At 39.9% G+C, this 13743-nt stretch overlaps 1 protein-coding gene across 2 annotated transcripts in view; it reads left to right on the top strand.

Moving 5' to 3' along the window:
- gnao1a (guanine nucleotide binding protein (G protein), alpha activating activity polypeptide O, a) overlaps positions 1–13743 on the top strand; it is a 142963-nt gene that overhangs the window by 28220 nt on the left and 101000 nt on the right. For both annotated transcript variants that reach the window (XM_084733568.1, XM_084733569.1), the window contains exon 3: positions 3525–3666. In XM_084733568.1, coding sequence (XP_084589694.1) covers positions 3525–3666 — 142 coding nt within the window. The remainder of the gene's footprint in view (positions 1–3524; positions 3667–13743) is intronic.

Raw genomic sequence — 13743 nt, 5'->3', positions numbered from 1 at the left:
GTGTTTAGTTGGCAGGTCATTAAGATGAGTAAGAGAGGAAAGGAAAGACTTGACAATGAGGCAAACACATATAGAGATACAAAAATAGATGTCAATATCTGTTTTCTACTGTGATGCAGTTTAGATACATTCTCACATATGTTGCAGCTTTGTGTGAAAGTTTGTTGGACACTTTACATGATGTGAACATCATATATATTAGAATAAAGCATTTAGTCATCCTAGTGCCAGTGTACAGATCTGTGCTGTGGCCCTCTGTGTGAAAGTCACCGATGTAAACAGAAGCCTGGTGTATTTATATAGGACTGGCAGGCTGCCTGATTGATCTGAAACATTACACTGCCCGGGACCGTGCTGTCCTCAAGACCACAAACACACAGACACACGCACATCAACTTGCATACAGATGTATAGTGGCACATGTTTGTCAGATGTCCAGACACACACACTGCTGAGGTGTTTTGAAGACAGAGTAGTGTGTGTATGAATGAGTTTGTTTTTTTGTGCATGTCTGAGAGGGAAAAAAAAAACTAATTAAAATGTCACAGATAAAATCCCACAAAACTATTTGAGAAGGCCATGCTGTTGCTTTGCAATCTGTGTAAGATTATATGGATGTAGGATCTTAATTAACAGTTTGATGAAGCATCTGTGGTCACCCTTTTTAGTTTACATAAGTTTCTCTCTAAAGACTTAACTTCAGTTAGGTTTTTTTATATGTGTTAGTAGTAGTTCAAGTCATCATCTACAAGGAGTATTGGGTACACAGTTAATGATGATTTTGTGGACATCATGTTGCTCTTCAGTCTACAGGGTAGTAATGAGCAACTCATCCCAATTCGTCACACACCAAGAAAATATCACCACCCCTCGACATCTGAACTAAGGCAAAAGGTACCCTTATGGCTGCAGTATGTGACATGGTCAGAAAGCTGTTTTTTAACAAGTGATTAACCCTGTCAAAGGATCGCAGTTTGGTTAGGTTTAGGCGCAAAAAATACTTGGTTAGATTTTGGATAATACCATGTTTGGGGTTACAGTGATGACAAAAGCCACGTGATGAAGGTCATGTGTCACTGAAGCGACTCACAACATGAAAGTCATGTGATGTACATAACTTGCATGTCACTCCATGCTCCCTTACTCACATGTCACGTCACGTTTTGACACAAGTCCCATGACGTACATAACGTCATGTACCTTTCAACTTTTAATAACTTTTTGTTTTCACATGGCACCATGAACCCTGCTCTCCCCGAGTGAAAGTCCTGTGTCCCCCACCTCCTCCATGTGTGGACTGTCTCTGTCTTTATACTACATCAAGTGCCTGAGGCGTCTTTTTCAGCTGTGGATTGATTTCCACTGAAGTCACCTGAAAGCCATGTGCGTCAGTTTCAGCTGTGAACGGCTACTCTCTGCATCTGTATGAATCGCTGAGGAGCAATGACATTTCATTGGTATATGACAAGTTGGGAGTGAGACAAGGCTCTGATTGGATAGGACGTGTGGATAAGTTAATCCGAGTCTTTGAAGGGAATGCTATCAGCTCTATCTCTATTATGATACTGTAAAAAATACAACAACTAACTACCTTGAATCTGATATACCAGCACCTCTAAAGCTCACTGATGAATTAGCCTATTATATCTTATTTAGCAGGGAGCAGTAACTTCTTGGAGTTGTGGCAACTGGTTGTTGTTATGCTGAGGTTTTTGTTCATATTAAAGAAATGAGATATAATATGTTAATTAATGAGCTGAAAAGAGCTGGTAGGCAGACTTTGTGCTGGTTGGCTAGTTGTTTCCCCTTATTTCTAGGCTTTATGCTAAACTAAGCCAACTAGCTGCTGGCGGGAGCTATATTCTGTATTTGGCTTTCCACACGCATTTGCAAATAACACTGCTCTAATAATACCCCCATAGATTTAAGGAAGAAGCCTCTGGGTCTGATTATGCTCTTGGTGGTCTTGGAATGAGCCTGTTGCTTCCTCTTCTTCCACTTTGATCAAAAAACTTTTCTCACTTTAAAATTCACATTTTGGATACTTTGTGACACTTAAACTTTTTGAAATAATCTGTTTAAAAGTAAGGCAGGGTGTGAATGACACTTAACCTTAACCTCTGGGCTTGTGCAGAATCAATTTTTTCATACCATCAGAACACTTTACCTGACTATACAGTATAATGGCTGTATTGCTGTAAAACTTCCGTGAAATGGCTCATCTCAGCTGTGCTCCACTGAACTGTCGCACTGCCTTAATGTTGGTGAAGCAGATCATTATAGCGACGCTATTCCCACAGCTCAAAAACAAGACACACACACACACACACACCTGTGTTCACACAGCAAATTTTATTCACTGAAAAACTTTCACAACTTTCACCTTCACTGTACATTTACTGCCCGGCCAACAACTTTGCTGCTCACTGCTTCCTCCACACAGTGCAACAGCAATCGGACTGACACACACCCTCTCTGACACTTGCTAAAGTTACACACTGACTACAATACACTGCTCTGAACAGTCAGTAGTCTGCAGTGTTTGCTGGTTTACTTTAATCATCTGGATTACATCAAGAATACTCCCAAGTAGAGGCAGGGCTTTTTTTTCACTAATTAGTCCTGTACCACTTTGTGGCCGATTAGTGATGGTAAGAGTATTTTCTCTCATCATAGGGATTTGTGGATGGTATGTCCATTGGCTAATCTTCGTGATATGCACTGTTACTTCGGGATAGTACTAGATACTGGACTAGACAAATAAGTTGATAGAGATGTTTCAAGAAGGAGCTGGGTTCCATCCCCAGTCCCCTCTGTGAGGAGATCTTGTTCACCCCAGTTAACTTCTTTTGGGAATGTTGTCTGTCTGAATTGCCTCACAATGTTGATCCAACCTGTATCTGTCTTTGTGTATCAGGCTGTTGTTTTCTGGTGTCCTGCCCGTTGTTCTTGGCCGCCCATCTCTGTGTCGAGCACTCTGACTGTCTGGCTAACTATCTAAACATCTCTGAGCCTGTCCATTGGTGTGTCCGTGTTAGCTGCAGTGAAAGACAGCATGACATTTAAAACAGCAGGATGGGCTGCTGCTAGCACTGTGTGCCTAAATGTCACCTTAGCCTACTGGTTATGCACTCTCCCCTCCCTGCCCCCCCAAGTCATGCTCGCTCTTTCTTTGGTGTTTCTGTTGTAACCTTCCTTCAGCCGCCTGTGTTTCTCTTTTACTTTTCACCCCCCCATTCGTCCAAAACCTCCTAATATATCCCAGAAACACATCCACTACATTGGCACCTTATTTTCATATGATCTTATTTAAAAGTGATAATTTGTGACATGTCTGAATTAAAAATTGTAAAAATCCTAGACCTGTCAGTGTCCTGACAAATTCTGCCTCTGTGTTTTCTGGGTACTGATATTTGTCTGTTTAAGGAATGTGAGGAGCTGTTGTTACTGTGTCTGTGCACAAAAGTAATGCCAATCCTACTTTATCCGTTGACTAAAGCGTGTGTGTTTGTGTGTGTGTTCAGGATCATCCACGAGGACGGTTTCTCTGGTGACGACGTAAAGCAGTACAAGCCTGTTGTTTACAGCAACACCATCCAATCTCTGGCTGCCATCGTGCGTGCCATGGATACACTGGGCCTGGAGTACGGAGACAAAGAACGGAAGGTCAGCTCTCATCCCGCACGCTCACGCACACACTTTCCAAACACGTCCACCAGTCACGAACAGTGGTATCACATACACACACAGCGACATACACTTCATTTTTCAAATACTATCACTAAATTTATAGGGTACTATGACATCCAGTCACACTGAAATGTAGAACAGATCATCACAGATGGAAATGTCTCAAGATTGTTTATATTCTCAAGTCCAAAACTGTGAACTGAATAAGGCTAAATGAACACATCAATCAACATGAACCACTGAGCTAATGCTCTGACTGTTGAGCTCCCAGTCCTGAAAGCAGCAAGTAGTCACTGGATGAATGCCATCAGAAGTGCTGTACAGTAGTTCAGGGAGAGGGCACCGTGTGCCTTACACAGAGTTACTGTCTTTCAACCAAAGCACCACGAGTCCAGCTCTTGTGTCGGATCTGATAAAGTGTCTGTGAGCAACACACCGACCTCTAGCAGCTTCAAGTCCTTGCTCTGACCTCTTGGATAAAATACATCTCTGTATGTGGATTGGCAGAAGATCACATTATGTTGATTGACTCACTGTAACTGCAGAGAGTCTGTCATGGTCAGTGCAGGAGAATACTGTACTTATGCACATTAGCTTGACCCAGTGTGCACTAGGGCTGGGACGATACACTTAACTCCTTATTCAATACTGTCACAATATCGATTTGATATGTTTTGTGATTTGATATTACAGTTTACTGCGATCTTGTTTGTTTTGTCAGCACTAGACCTTTCACTTGTAGAGACTGTATGTCATGACTCATATTTCCAAAAACAAGACATATCATATGTCAGTCAGTCTTTTTGTGTTTTATTTCAACACCGTCATTACCATACTGTATATAAAAAACGTAGATAAAATACCCTTTGAAGTACACTTATGCTGCATTTAGCTGTTCTTGTTCATTAAGCTAGTGCCATCAGAAAAAAATAGAAAAGCCAAATATATCAAATGAAATACAGAACTGAATGAATAAATAATCTATAGTGCCTAGTGCAAAATCTTGATGTTCCTGCTGGTGAACAATAAATGAAACAGAAAATATAAATATTTGTGCTGACCTCTCCTGACACACAAAGTCTCTCACAAGTGGTAGCTGTATTTCCCATTCAGAATTCTGAGTTTGAGCTTTGACCCTTTGAGGCTGCTGTAACTGGTCATTGTGAAGTGTTGAAGCCAGAGTAGCAGATTGAGTTAACAATGTGAAGTCAGCAGTATGTTTCAACATTCAACATTTTATGTAAAGCATGTGAGATAAAGCAGATCAGTTTGTTAAGGTAATATCACCGCAATGTTAATTTATAATTTTCTAATAATTTGTAATGGGAATTCCGATTTTACATTAGCACCACGCTAATGGATTAAGCGCCAAAGCGCCAACCAAAAAATCGATTCAGGAATCGTAAATAATTTTTTTTTTTTTTTTTTCTCCTACCCCTAGTGTGCTCTGACTGTGTGGTAAAAGTACACATTAAGCCTGCAGTGTACTGTAGGTGTAAGGTGTTGTTAATGTCACAGCTTCATAAAGCTGCTGTTACAGTACTTTGTTCTGGAGTGCATTTTCCACCCACACTGAAAACCAAATGTACAGACTGTGATTTATACATCAGAGAAATATATAATAAAACATTCTTGCTTACCACAAGAAGGACTAATTTTCTATAATGTAATTCCAGTAAGTTGCCATATCCATCAAAAGACCTTCAGAAACAGCAGTACAGCAGTGTGGAGGACACACACTCCATGCCCCAGGCTTACAGGCAACACATGACCCAAGGACTATGACAGATTCATGTTAATGGTTAATGCCCACCTTCCCCATGCAGTTGCAATGTATACAGTTTTGACTGGTCAAACGTGTACTCAGCAGTGTGCAGCTGTGTCTGTTTCACCTGCACAGCACATATAGTGCTGTCAGCTGGAGGTGGGTGAGCAGAAGTGAAATCTCAGCTCAGATGTGTTTCCTTGTTTGGATTTCATCCTTGCCAAGTGCTTACCATAATTTTTCAGGCAGAAACTACAACCCCCAGTAGTAACCGCAACATATCGATCCTTTGCTTATAGGGCATTTTGTGTCAATCTATGTTGGGTTAATAGAGGAAATGCAATGACAATGACAATTTCTTCTTGTGGTTTGTTTTGTTTTGTTTTGTTTTTTTTAGAAAAAGGTGAAGCAGAAAAAATAACATGTTTTAGGTCATTTAAAAAGAGAGTCTATATTTTTATTTATTTTCATTATCTTAAATGGAAAATCCAGCACTCTGCATGTGGATGTCCAGTCAGTGCTGATGATAGATGTAGTCATTTAAGCAATACGTTCCTCTGTGTACTATGTTGACTAAGAAAACTGACTCTTCCTGCTGACTGAGCTGTGCCGCAGTGCCTACATTTGGATGCATTGCAGGCGAGCTTGTGACTCCCACACCCATGTTGCTGTGTATCACCACACTCGCCTATAGTTATTACTTTGCTGTTCAAAGCATAGTGTTAGGTGACAAAAATACTCATGTAGCATGTCCCCTGGCTACTCAGAGAAGGAGACTAGAAATCCAAGCTGAAATAACCTGTAGTTCTTTGTTATGTCCAGTGACATCACTGTGACTTCACTGGATGCAGGAAGAACAATAAATTTTGCAGCAGGAAAACTCAAACAATATTTCCTCAGCCAGTGCTGACTTTACACTGAGGAATGTATTGCTTCAATTGACTACATTTACAATTAATACTGACAAAAAGAAAAGTGAAAAAAAAAGTGGGACATTTTCGCTTTAAATCACATTAAATCATATTTTCAGATTCATAGTATGTGGAGCAGCTTTGACTTTGTTGTTGAATGTCAGCTCTTCATCACACTGGCTCTTTTATTTATTAAACTGTCTACACCAGCATTGATTCAGGAGCTAATGGGAAAGGCTGCCAACCAACCCTGTCATGCTTGTGCCAACATTCCTTCATGCCAATCTAAGTTAGTCCTGCTTCTAAGTCCTCTAAATCCTACAGCACACAAGTTCAATATATGATACGCTAATTGAGGATTATGAGTCTAATCCACAGAACAGCATCAGCACCATCTCAATACAGAGCAATAAGAGGTTAAATAGAGATGTAAGGACCATGAAGATGCAGTGTTGGCATTAAACCAATCTCTCTTGACCTGTCCCTTGGTTTTAGGTCCCAAAATTCATATAATTTAAGATATTAGAGTTGTCAAGATTTGAATTAGCTATACCTTTGTACTCCGTACTCAGTGTGGGGTGTTGAGGGGGTTCCAAATGGATTAGTCAGTGTTTCCAGTCTGGAATTTAAATGTGTAGCCTGCACAAATAGACTTGGCCAAAAAACTGGGATGGTGCATTCAAATACAGTCATATTTGACCTTTCTAATTAAATGCATGCAATACGTCAGATAGAAGTTCATATGTTAGCTCATAAATGCTTGTTAAATGTGTGAATGGCAGAGCTTTCCACCCTACAGGGAATCATCTAATTAACAGATTATATATTTAACGCCTATTTATTTTCTAGCAACATAATATATGACCCCAGCTACATATTAAGCAACCTCACATAGATTATGTAATTTACATGCTAAAAACAGGGTTCACATGTGTGCTGGAAATCCTTGAAAATGACTGAATTTTCATATTGCATTTTCAAGGTTTGAAAAGTGCTTGGATTTTTGGATACAGTGCTTAAATTGCTTGAAATTGTAACTGCATTGCTCTCAGAATAGATTGCTATTTGACTGAATAGTTAGCTATTTAGATAAAGAAATAAAATAAGTTGGAGCGAACCTAATTGCTTTTACCTTTGTGTGGTGTAGGCCATCAATAGGTAGTAGTGAAGAAGTAAAGAATAAAGTATTTGTCTTGTGATTGTTTTATAGTAGCATAGCCATGTTATATTGCCGAGTCTGCTTACAGTTGTGTTGTCCTTTGATTTTTAATTATAACAAAACATAATTTTGGTTGTTTGTAGCACAATAACATTTGATTTAATGTGATGAAGAAGTGGAATAATCATTTTGTCTATACACAGTGTGCATGTAAACATGTTGTACCTGTACCTTGAAAGTGCTTGAAAAGTGCTTGAATTTGACTTTACAAGTGTTGTAGGAGCCTTGTAAGAAACACTGACAGATGTTATATACAAGAAAACAGTACATTTTGGGCTCATGCTGTAGATTGTACAGTTTTAAAGTGACATTGATGATGATGATGATGAGGAGGATTAGGCCCTAATGGTGCACTAATGGTGAAGATGATGATAATGATAATAATGGCTGACTAATAATGCGTCAGTGAATGCGGTGTGACTGTACAGCCTGTGGAAGAATCTGGTCCATACTGGCCTTTAACTCATGCTGCTAGTGGTCACAGGTTTGTCTTTGATAGCGAGTTTTCTCGAATATTGAAAGAGGCTCTGGATTTCAATTTCTATTTTCTCTCTCTCTCTCTCAGACACGCACGCGCACTAACAGACACGTGTCATTGGCCTTAACCTTATCCAAAGGCACAGTATATTTTTAATCACAATGAAGCTATTGATACTCAGAGTAGAAGGCTGAAATAACAATACACCTATTGATTAGGATATGATATCTGTGTGTGTATGTGTGCTTGCCCTGTGTTTGTGTGTGTGCATGTGTGTGTTTAATATATCTTGGTATTGCTTTTCTAGTCAGAGGTGAAGGGAAGGGCCCAAGGCATGATGGATTATTGTTCCCGTAGAATCATTCAGGAAATGCATTTTGTGTGTGTGTTGTTGTTGTTGAGGTGATCATCAGTGATGTCTCAGAGGTTATGTGCCTTGAGATAACTTCCTCCTCTTCCTCCTCCTCAATGCACATGTTCTTTGTTCTGATGGAGAGAATGAGCTGTGTCAACCGGCTGATGGGAGTGGCCCACACTGAGGTACAGCAGTACATTGAACTGTATAATGGACATAGAATTGAATTAGTGAGGAGGACAGAGAGAGAATGGGATGGAAGTGAAGTGAGAAAAATAAAGAATTTGCTTCTTTCACACATTTTGCCTATATAAAATTACTTAGGAGCGTCCTTATTGCTACACCAGAACATATGGATTAGAATCTGACCGCCAACAGAGTAAAAATGTGAGATTTCAATATATTAGCCAACATTGCAATGACCTCTCAAATGTGGTCAAACAGTTGTGACAAAGATATGTAATGGAGACAGGTTTTTTTTTTTTTTACAGTTTAACTGTAAATTTAGTATATTATATAGTTTTTCTCCACCAAATTAACACATTAGGCATGTTTAAATATTCCGATATTTCACACTGTGTTTGGGTCAGCAGTTTGGTTGGTGAGTAAAGTTAACTGAGATACGGAAATGTTTAGTGTTATAACCAGTGACTATTTATGTCAGGTAATGAATCAAGACGTTTCAAGACCGAACTTAAGGATGAAGGATAAAGGATGACAGAAGGGTGTCAGAGGAAAATAAAAGAAAGTATTAAAGAAGAGAGACATATTGTAGTTAATAGAAAGGCCAACAAGCATGAAAGGGAAAGCGAAAGGAAAGGAGATTATTTAAGAGAAAATGGAGAGAATGTGACAGTGGACAAGAAACAGAGACAGACCAGACTGAGCTGTGTTTAAACTTCCCTCTACAGCCGACTTCCCCTCAAAGTAACCAGACAAGATTCACATCTATGAAAGATGAGTAGTTTAGCTCCACCTTCATACACTGTGGATAGAGCTGGTGTTAAATGTAAAATGTTAAAGGTGCAGTAAGCACCTTTTGGAAGACAATGGTTGATTGTTGTCTCACAGGTCATCAAATCAGTGTCCTGCATGGGCCCAGCTTTCTGAGCTTGCCCCAGCCCGCACCCACAAAGCTAAGATCCAGAACTGACCCGTTGGCTGCTATCATCTCTAAGTCCAAACCACACCCGCCCATAATGTGAATATAAGCCCCACAACCCAGCCCGCACCCATGATTAAACACATGCACACAGTCACTCACTTGTGTTCTCATCTGGTGCAGCGCCTGTGCTCTTGCAGCTGTCATTGTGTTTCCATGGCGACGATGAGCCTAGCTTGCAGCTATCAATAGCTAATACTTTTTGAAACTTTTTACTAGCATGACAATGTTACTCTCAGTCTTTAATTTTGCCTCTATGTCATCAGTTTTAGCCAACAGCTAGCCTTCATTGCTGTCAAAGCAAACAGTGACATCTCATTATTTAGCAGAATGTGGGTTTAAAGGTTGTGTTGCAGCCTTTCACAATAAAATTCTGATGGCTGATTTGGCCTGATGTTAATGTATTAGTGGATTAAAGTGTTTAAAATATTGCGCAATCATTTTCGTTTTTGATTTCACCAGGGGAAAAAAAACATGGTATTGTATTGTGTGTAGTTATCGCCTGTTGCCTGGTTGCAGTTATTTAATTTTTTACCCCTGCCCGCACCCATGAATTTATATAAATGTATTTTTTACCCGATACACAATGTTTTTGTGGGTCACCCGTCGGGTACCCTACTCTATATCAAATACTTATGTTCTGGGAAAGACTCAACAATCAACTATCTTACGATTGCCCTACGATTGGGCAAAGATTTTTAAGATTTGTAATTACATTTTGCTTAAAGATTCTTATGGAACTTTTTAAGGTTGGTGCTGCTTTACTACGTTACCCCCCCCCCCCCACCCCCCCTTTTTTTTTTTCACTCATCTACTATGGTATACTGTAGCCATATTAAAAATATTAAAAACATAAAGCTCCACCTGTCCTGCCTTTTTTTTTTTTTTTTTTTTTTTTTGCTTTGCTTGCTCTCACCTCGTCTTCTGATAACACCCCCCCTTGAGCCCTGGCTAGTTGCTGTGGCAACCCAGTGTTTTGCCTTGCTCTCAACACATTCCGCAAGCCCATGTCCAAGGGCGGCGTGACACACACACACACACACACACACACACACACACACACACACACACACACACACACACACACACACTCACACAATGATAGCGGGCCTGAAATAGACTGCATGTTGTCACTGCTGTATGAATCTTCAAGCAGTTTTCACTCGGGTTTCAAAGAAGACAGTTCAAAGAAGAAGCTGCTACCATGGAGATCTTAAATAGCTGCTAAAACCTTCACAGGTATTGGGCAGATATAAAAAACAACTTTTAAATGTTTAAAATAAGATAGAATTTTATTAATCCTGAATGATATCTTCTGCTATATTGCTATTTTCTTTTTTATCAAAATTTCTTAGAGGGATAATTTGGTTTATTTGAAGTGTGGTTGTATGAGGAACTTATCAGTAGTCCGTGTATTACCTACAATGGATGGAGGTCAACACACCCACTTTGGAGAAGCAGAGGAGTCCTAGTGTGGAAGCTAAGCATTAAACTGTGTAGACAGTGTCAGCAGCAAACTGTATTTAAGCCACCTAAAAAAAGGTCTACCCCCAGAAATAATCAGTTTAGTTTAAGAGTATGCTATACTTTAAGGTTGGCCAATGAGTCCTCTACATTGTAACATTGTGATTGAAAAGCCTTCTATATTTGTGGTAGTGTGAGTTGTCGTCTAAGTTCCTTTTTTGACATGAGAGAGAAAATGAAAAGAGGCTGTTGCTGCTTTTGATTGCACCACGTCTCCATGTCCTGTCTATTATTTCCTCTTTAAACACAACTAAGTTATGGACATGTGGTGCAGAGATGAAGCCCCTTTTACGATATTGTCGGTTGTGATGCTTCACTGTGGACATCATTACGTGTCAATTTAGTAGACATCAGCCAACACTCCTATATTTAGAATACTTTCGTTGCTTTAGCTTGCTGTCAGACAGCCTTTTCTGATGGGAAATAGCCATCATCTAAGCAAAATATTGCTTTCTTCAAAGCAACCAGACCCTACTGACAACATCAATAACTGTACCTTGCAGAACACAGGAGTTCCTGGTCTACTGCTGCCTTGATCTGTTAGCTTGTTTGTGTTATTGTATGATTTCAATGTAATTCAAGTCCTCCATTTCAGGTTTTATTTTTTAATTTTGGTCAGATTCAGAGCGACTTTGACTAACTGGCGGTTGACTGTTTGCTAAACCCCTCCCCCCAAAAAGTGATTTCCTAATAGCCTAGCAACTGTAACTAGGTACAGCAGGCCTGTCAATTATCTTTGCACTTGAGTGAATTGTCAAGGCACAGCTGAGCCTTCTTTCAGCTCTACTGTATTGCTTGTACAAAACTGCAATTTAATCTTTAGTATGGACTCCTCTGAATAGCATTAGTGCATCTTAAGAGCGAGCCTAGAGCCATAGTTCTTGTTTGAGTGAGTGCCAGCATGTACGTTGCTGATGCATTGGCCTTAGGCTCCATTTTCTATACACTAATTGCTTCAATGCATCCACACAATTCTCCGGGTGAAAAATCTCCAGTGTTACATTATGTGTGCATGCATGCTCAACCCTATTTATTCAATGTCTGTAGATTGGCTTGTAGAATAAAATGAAGTCACAGGCTGAATGGCGCCGGTGGCAGACAAACACACACACACACACACACACACACACACACACACACACACACACACACACACACACACACACATATTGTACATATAGCAGAAGACTCCATTTCAAGAGATTCATTTCCATCTTCTTGCAGCTTAAGTAAAACACATTACCTCCTGAAAGGCAAGTCCGATCATTTGGCCACATTATATTTTTCATTGCCATTTTTCTACATACTGCTAAGATGAGAAAAAGATGAGAGAGCTTACTTTCTAATATTATACTGATCCACAGCCCTCATCTCTCTCCTCATCACTACAGTTGTTACTGTGGCATCTAATGCAGGATTTTTAGATAGAAGGACTGATGAAGAGAAGAAAATTAATGACGCAGCTGCTGTTTGACTGCAGCACGTTCATGCATGCACGTTCACAACAACTGACATCAGAAAAACACTTTGTGTCTCGATGGACTCTTGAGTGAAGAGAAGGGAAGAAGACGTGAGGGGGATGGAATGAATAGAGGGATGACATGAAGGGATAGACACAGAGAGAAAGAGAGAGAGAGAGAGAGAGAGAGAGAGCTGGCAGACAGGGTGCTGCGTGTTGTTGTGGAAACCAGCTAGTTATCCTCATGGGTTAGTGTGTGTGTGTGTGCATGTGTGTATGCGTGGGTATGTGAACAACGCCCCTCTGATGACAATGTTCCCTCTGCTTGTTAAAGAATCAAACAGCCTGCATATGGGCACATGAGTGTAGTTTAAAGTGGAGGTGAGGACCACAGCTCTCCTGTATAGATTCCTTTACTTATTTAAAGGGACAATTCACCCCAAAATCAAAAATATATATTTTCAGCCTGGCCTGCAGTGCTTTTTTCTCCATCTAGATGATTTTGGTGTGAGTTGCAGAGTTTTGGAGACATCAGCTGTCCAGATGTCTGCCTTCTCTCCAATATAATGCAGTGAGATGGCACTTGGCTTGTGATACACAAAGAACCAAAAAATACATTTGAAAAATTCCAAACCAGTGTCTCTTTCCGAAAATCATGACCTGCTTACTCAAGATGTTGAGCAGTTTAATGAAGAGCTGCTTTCTTTCTGCAGTAGAATCTACCAGAACTACTGTCATTCTACTAGAAAAAAAGTCGTTCACCAATCTAGATGGATAACTAGCACTACAGGGCAAGGGAAAAAAATGTATTTTTGATTTTGGGGTGAACTTTCCCTTTAAGTATCCAAGCCTGTTTTAAACGAGCGCACAATGAAAGCCTTCAGGAACCATTTTCTTTGGTTAAAAATGTTACAGAAGTACTTTTAGCCAACTATTAAGTATGATTTCTGTTCTAGAATAACAAAATCTTTTAGTGCACATTGTTGAAGGCAAGCATTCAGCAACTCCATTTATTCATAGAGCTTCATTTTCGCTGTCAACAAATTCCATAAAAAGATGAAAATCAACAATGAATTGATCCCAGAATTATTGTATGTGTATTCCTCTGTACCATAGAGCCCCAGTGTTTGTCTGAAAGCTGTTAATATCAGTGAAGCACACTGCTGGGCAGGGCAACGTA

The sequence above is a fragment of the Lutjanus erythropterus genome, chromosome 13 (assembly GCF_056507025.1).
Source record: "Lutjanus erythropterus isolate fLutEry1 chromosome 13, fLutEry1.hap2, whole genome shotgun sequence".
NCBI lineage: Eukaryota > Metazoa > Chordata > Actinopteri > Lutjaniformes > Lutjanidae > Lutjanus > Lutjanus erythropterus.
This window is presented reverse-complemented; position numbering and strand designations above follow the sequence as displayed.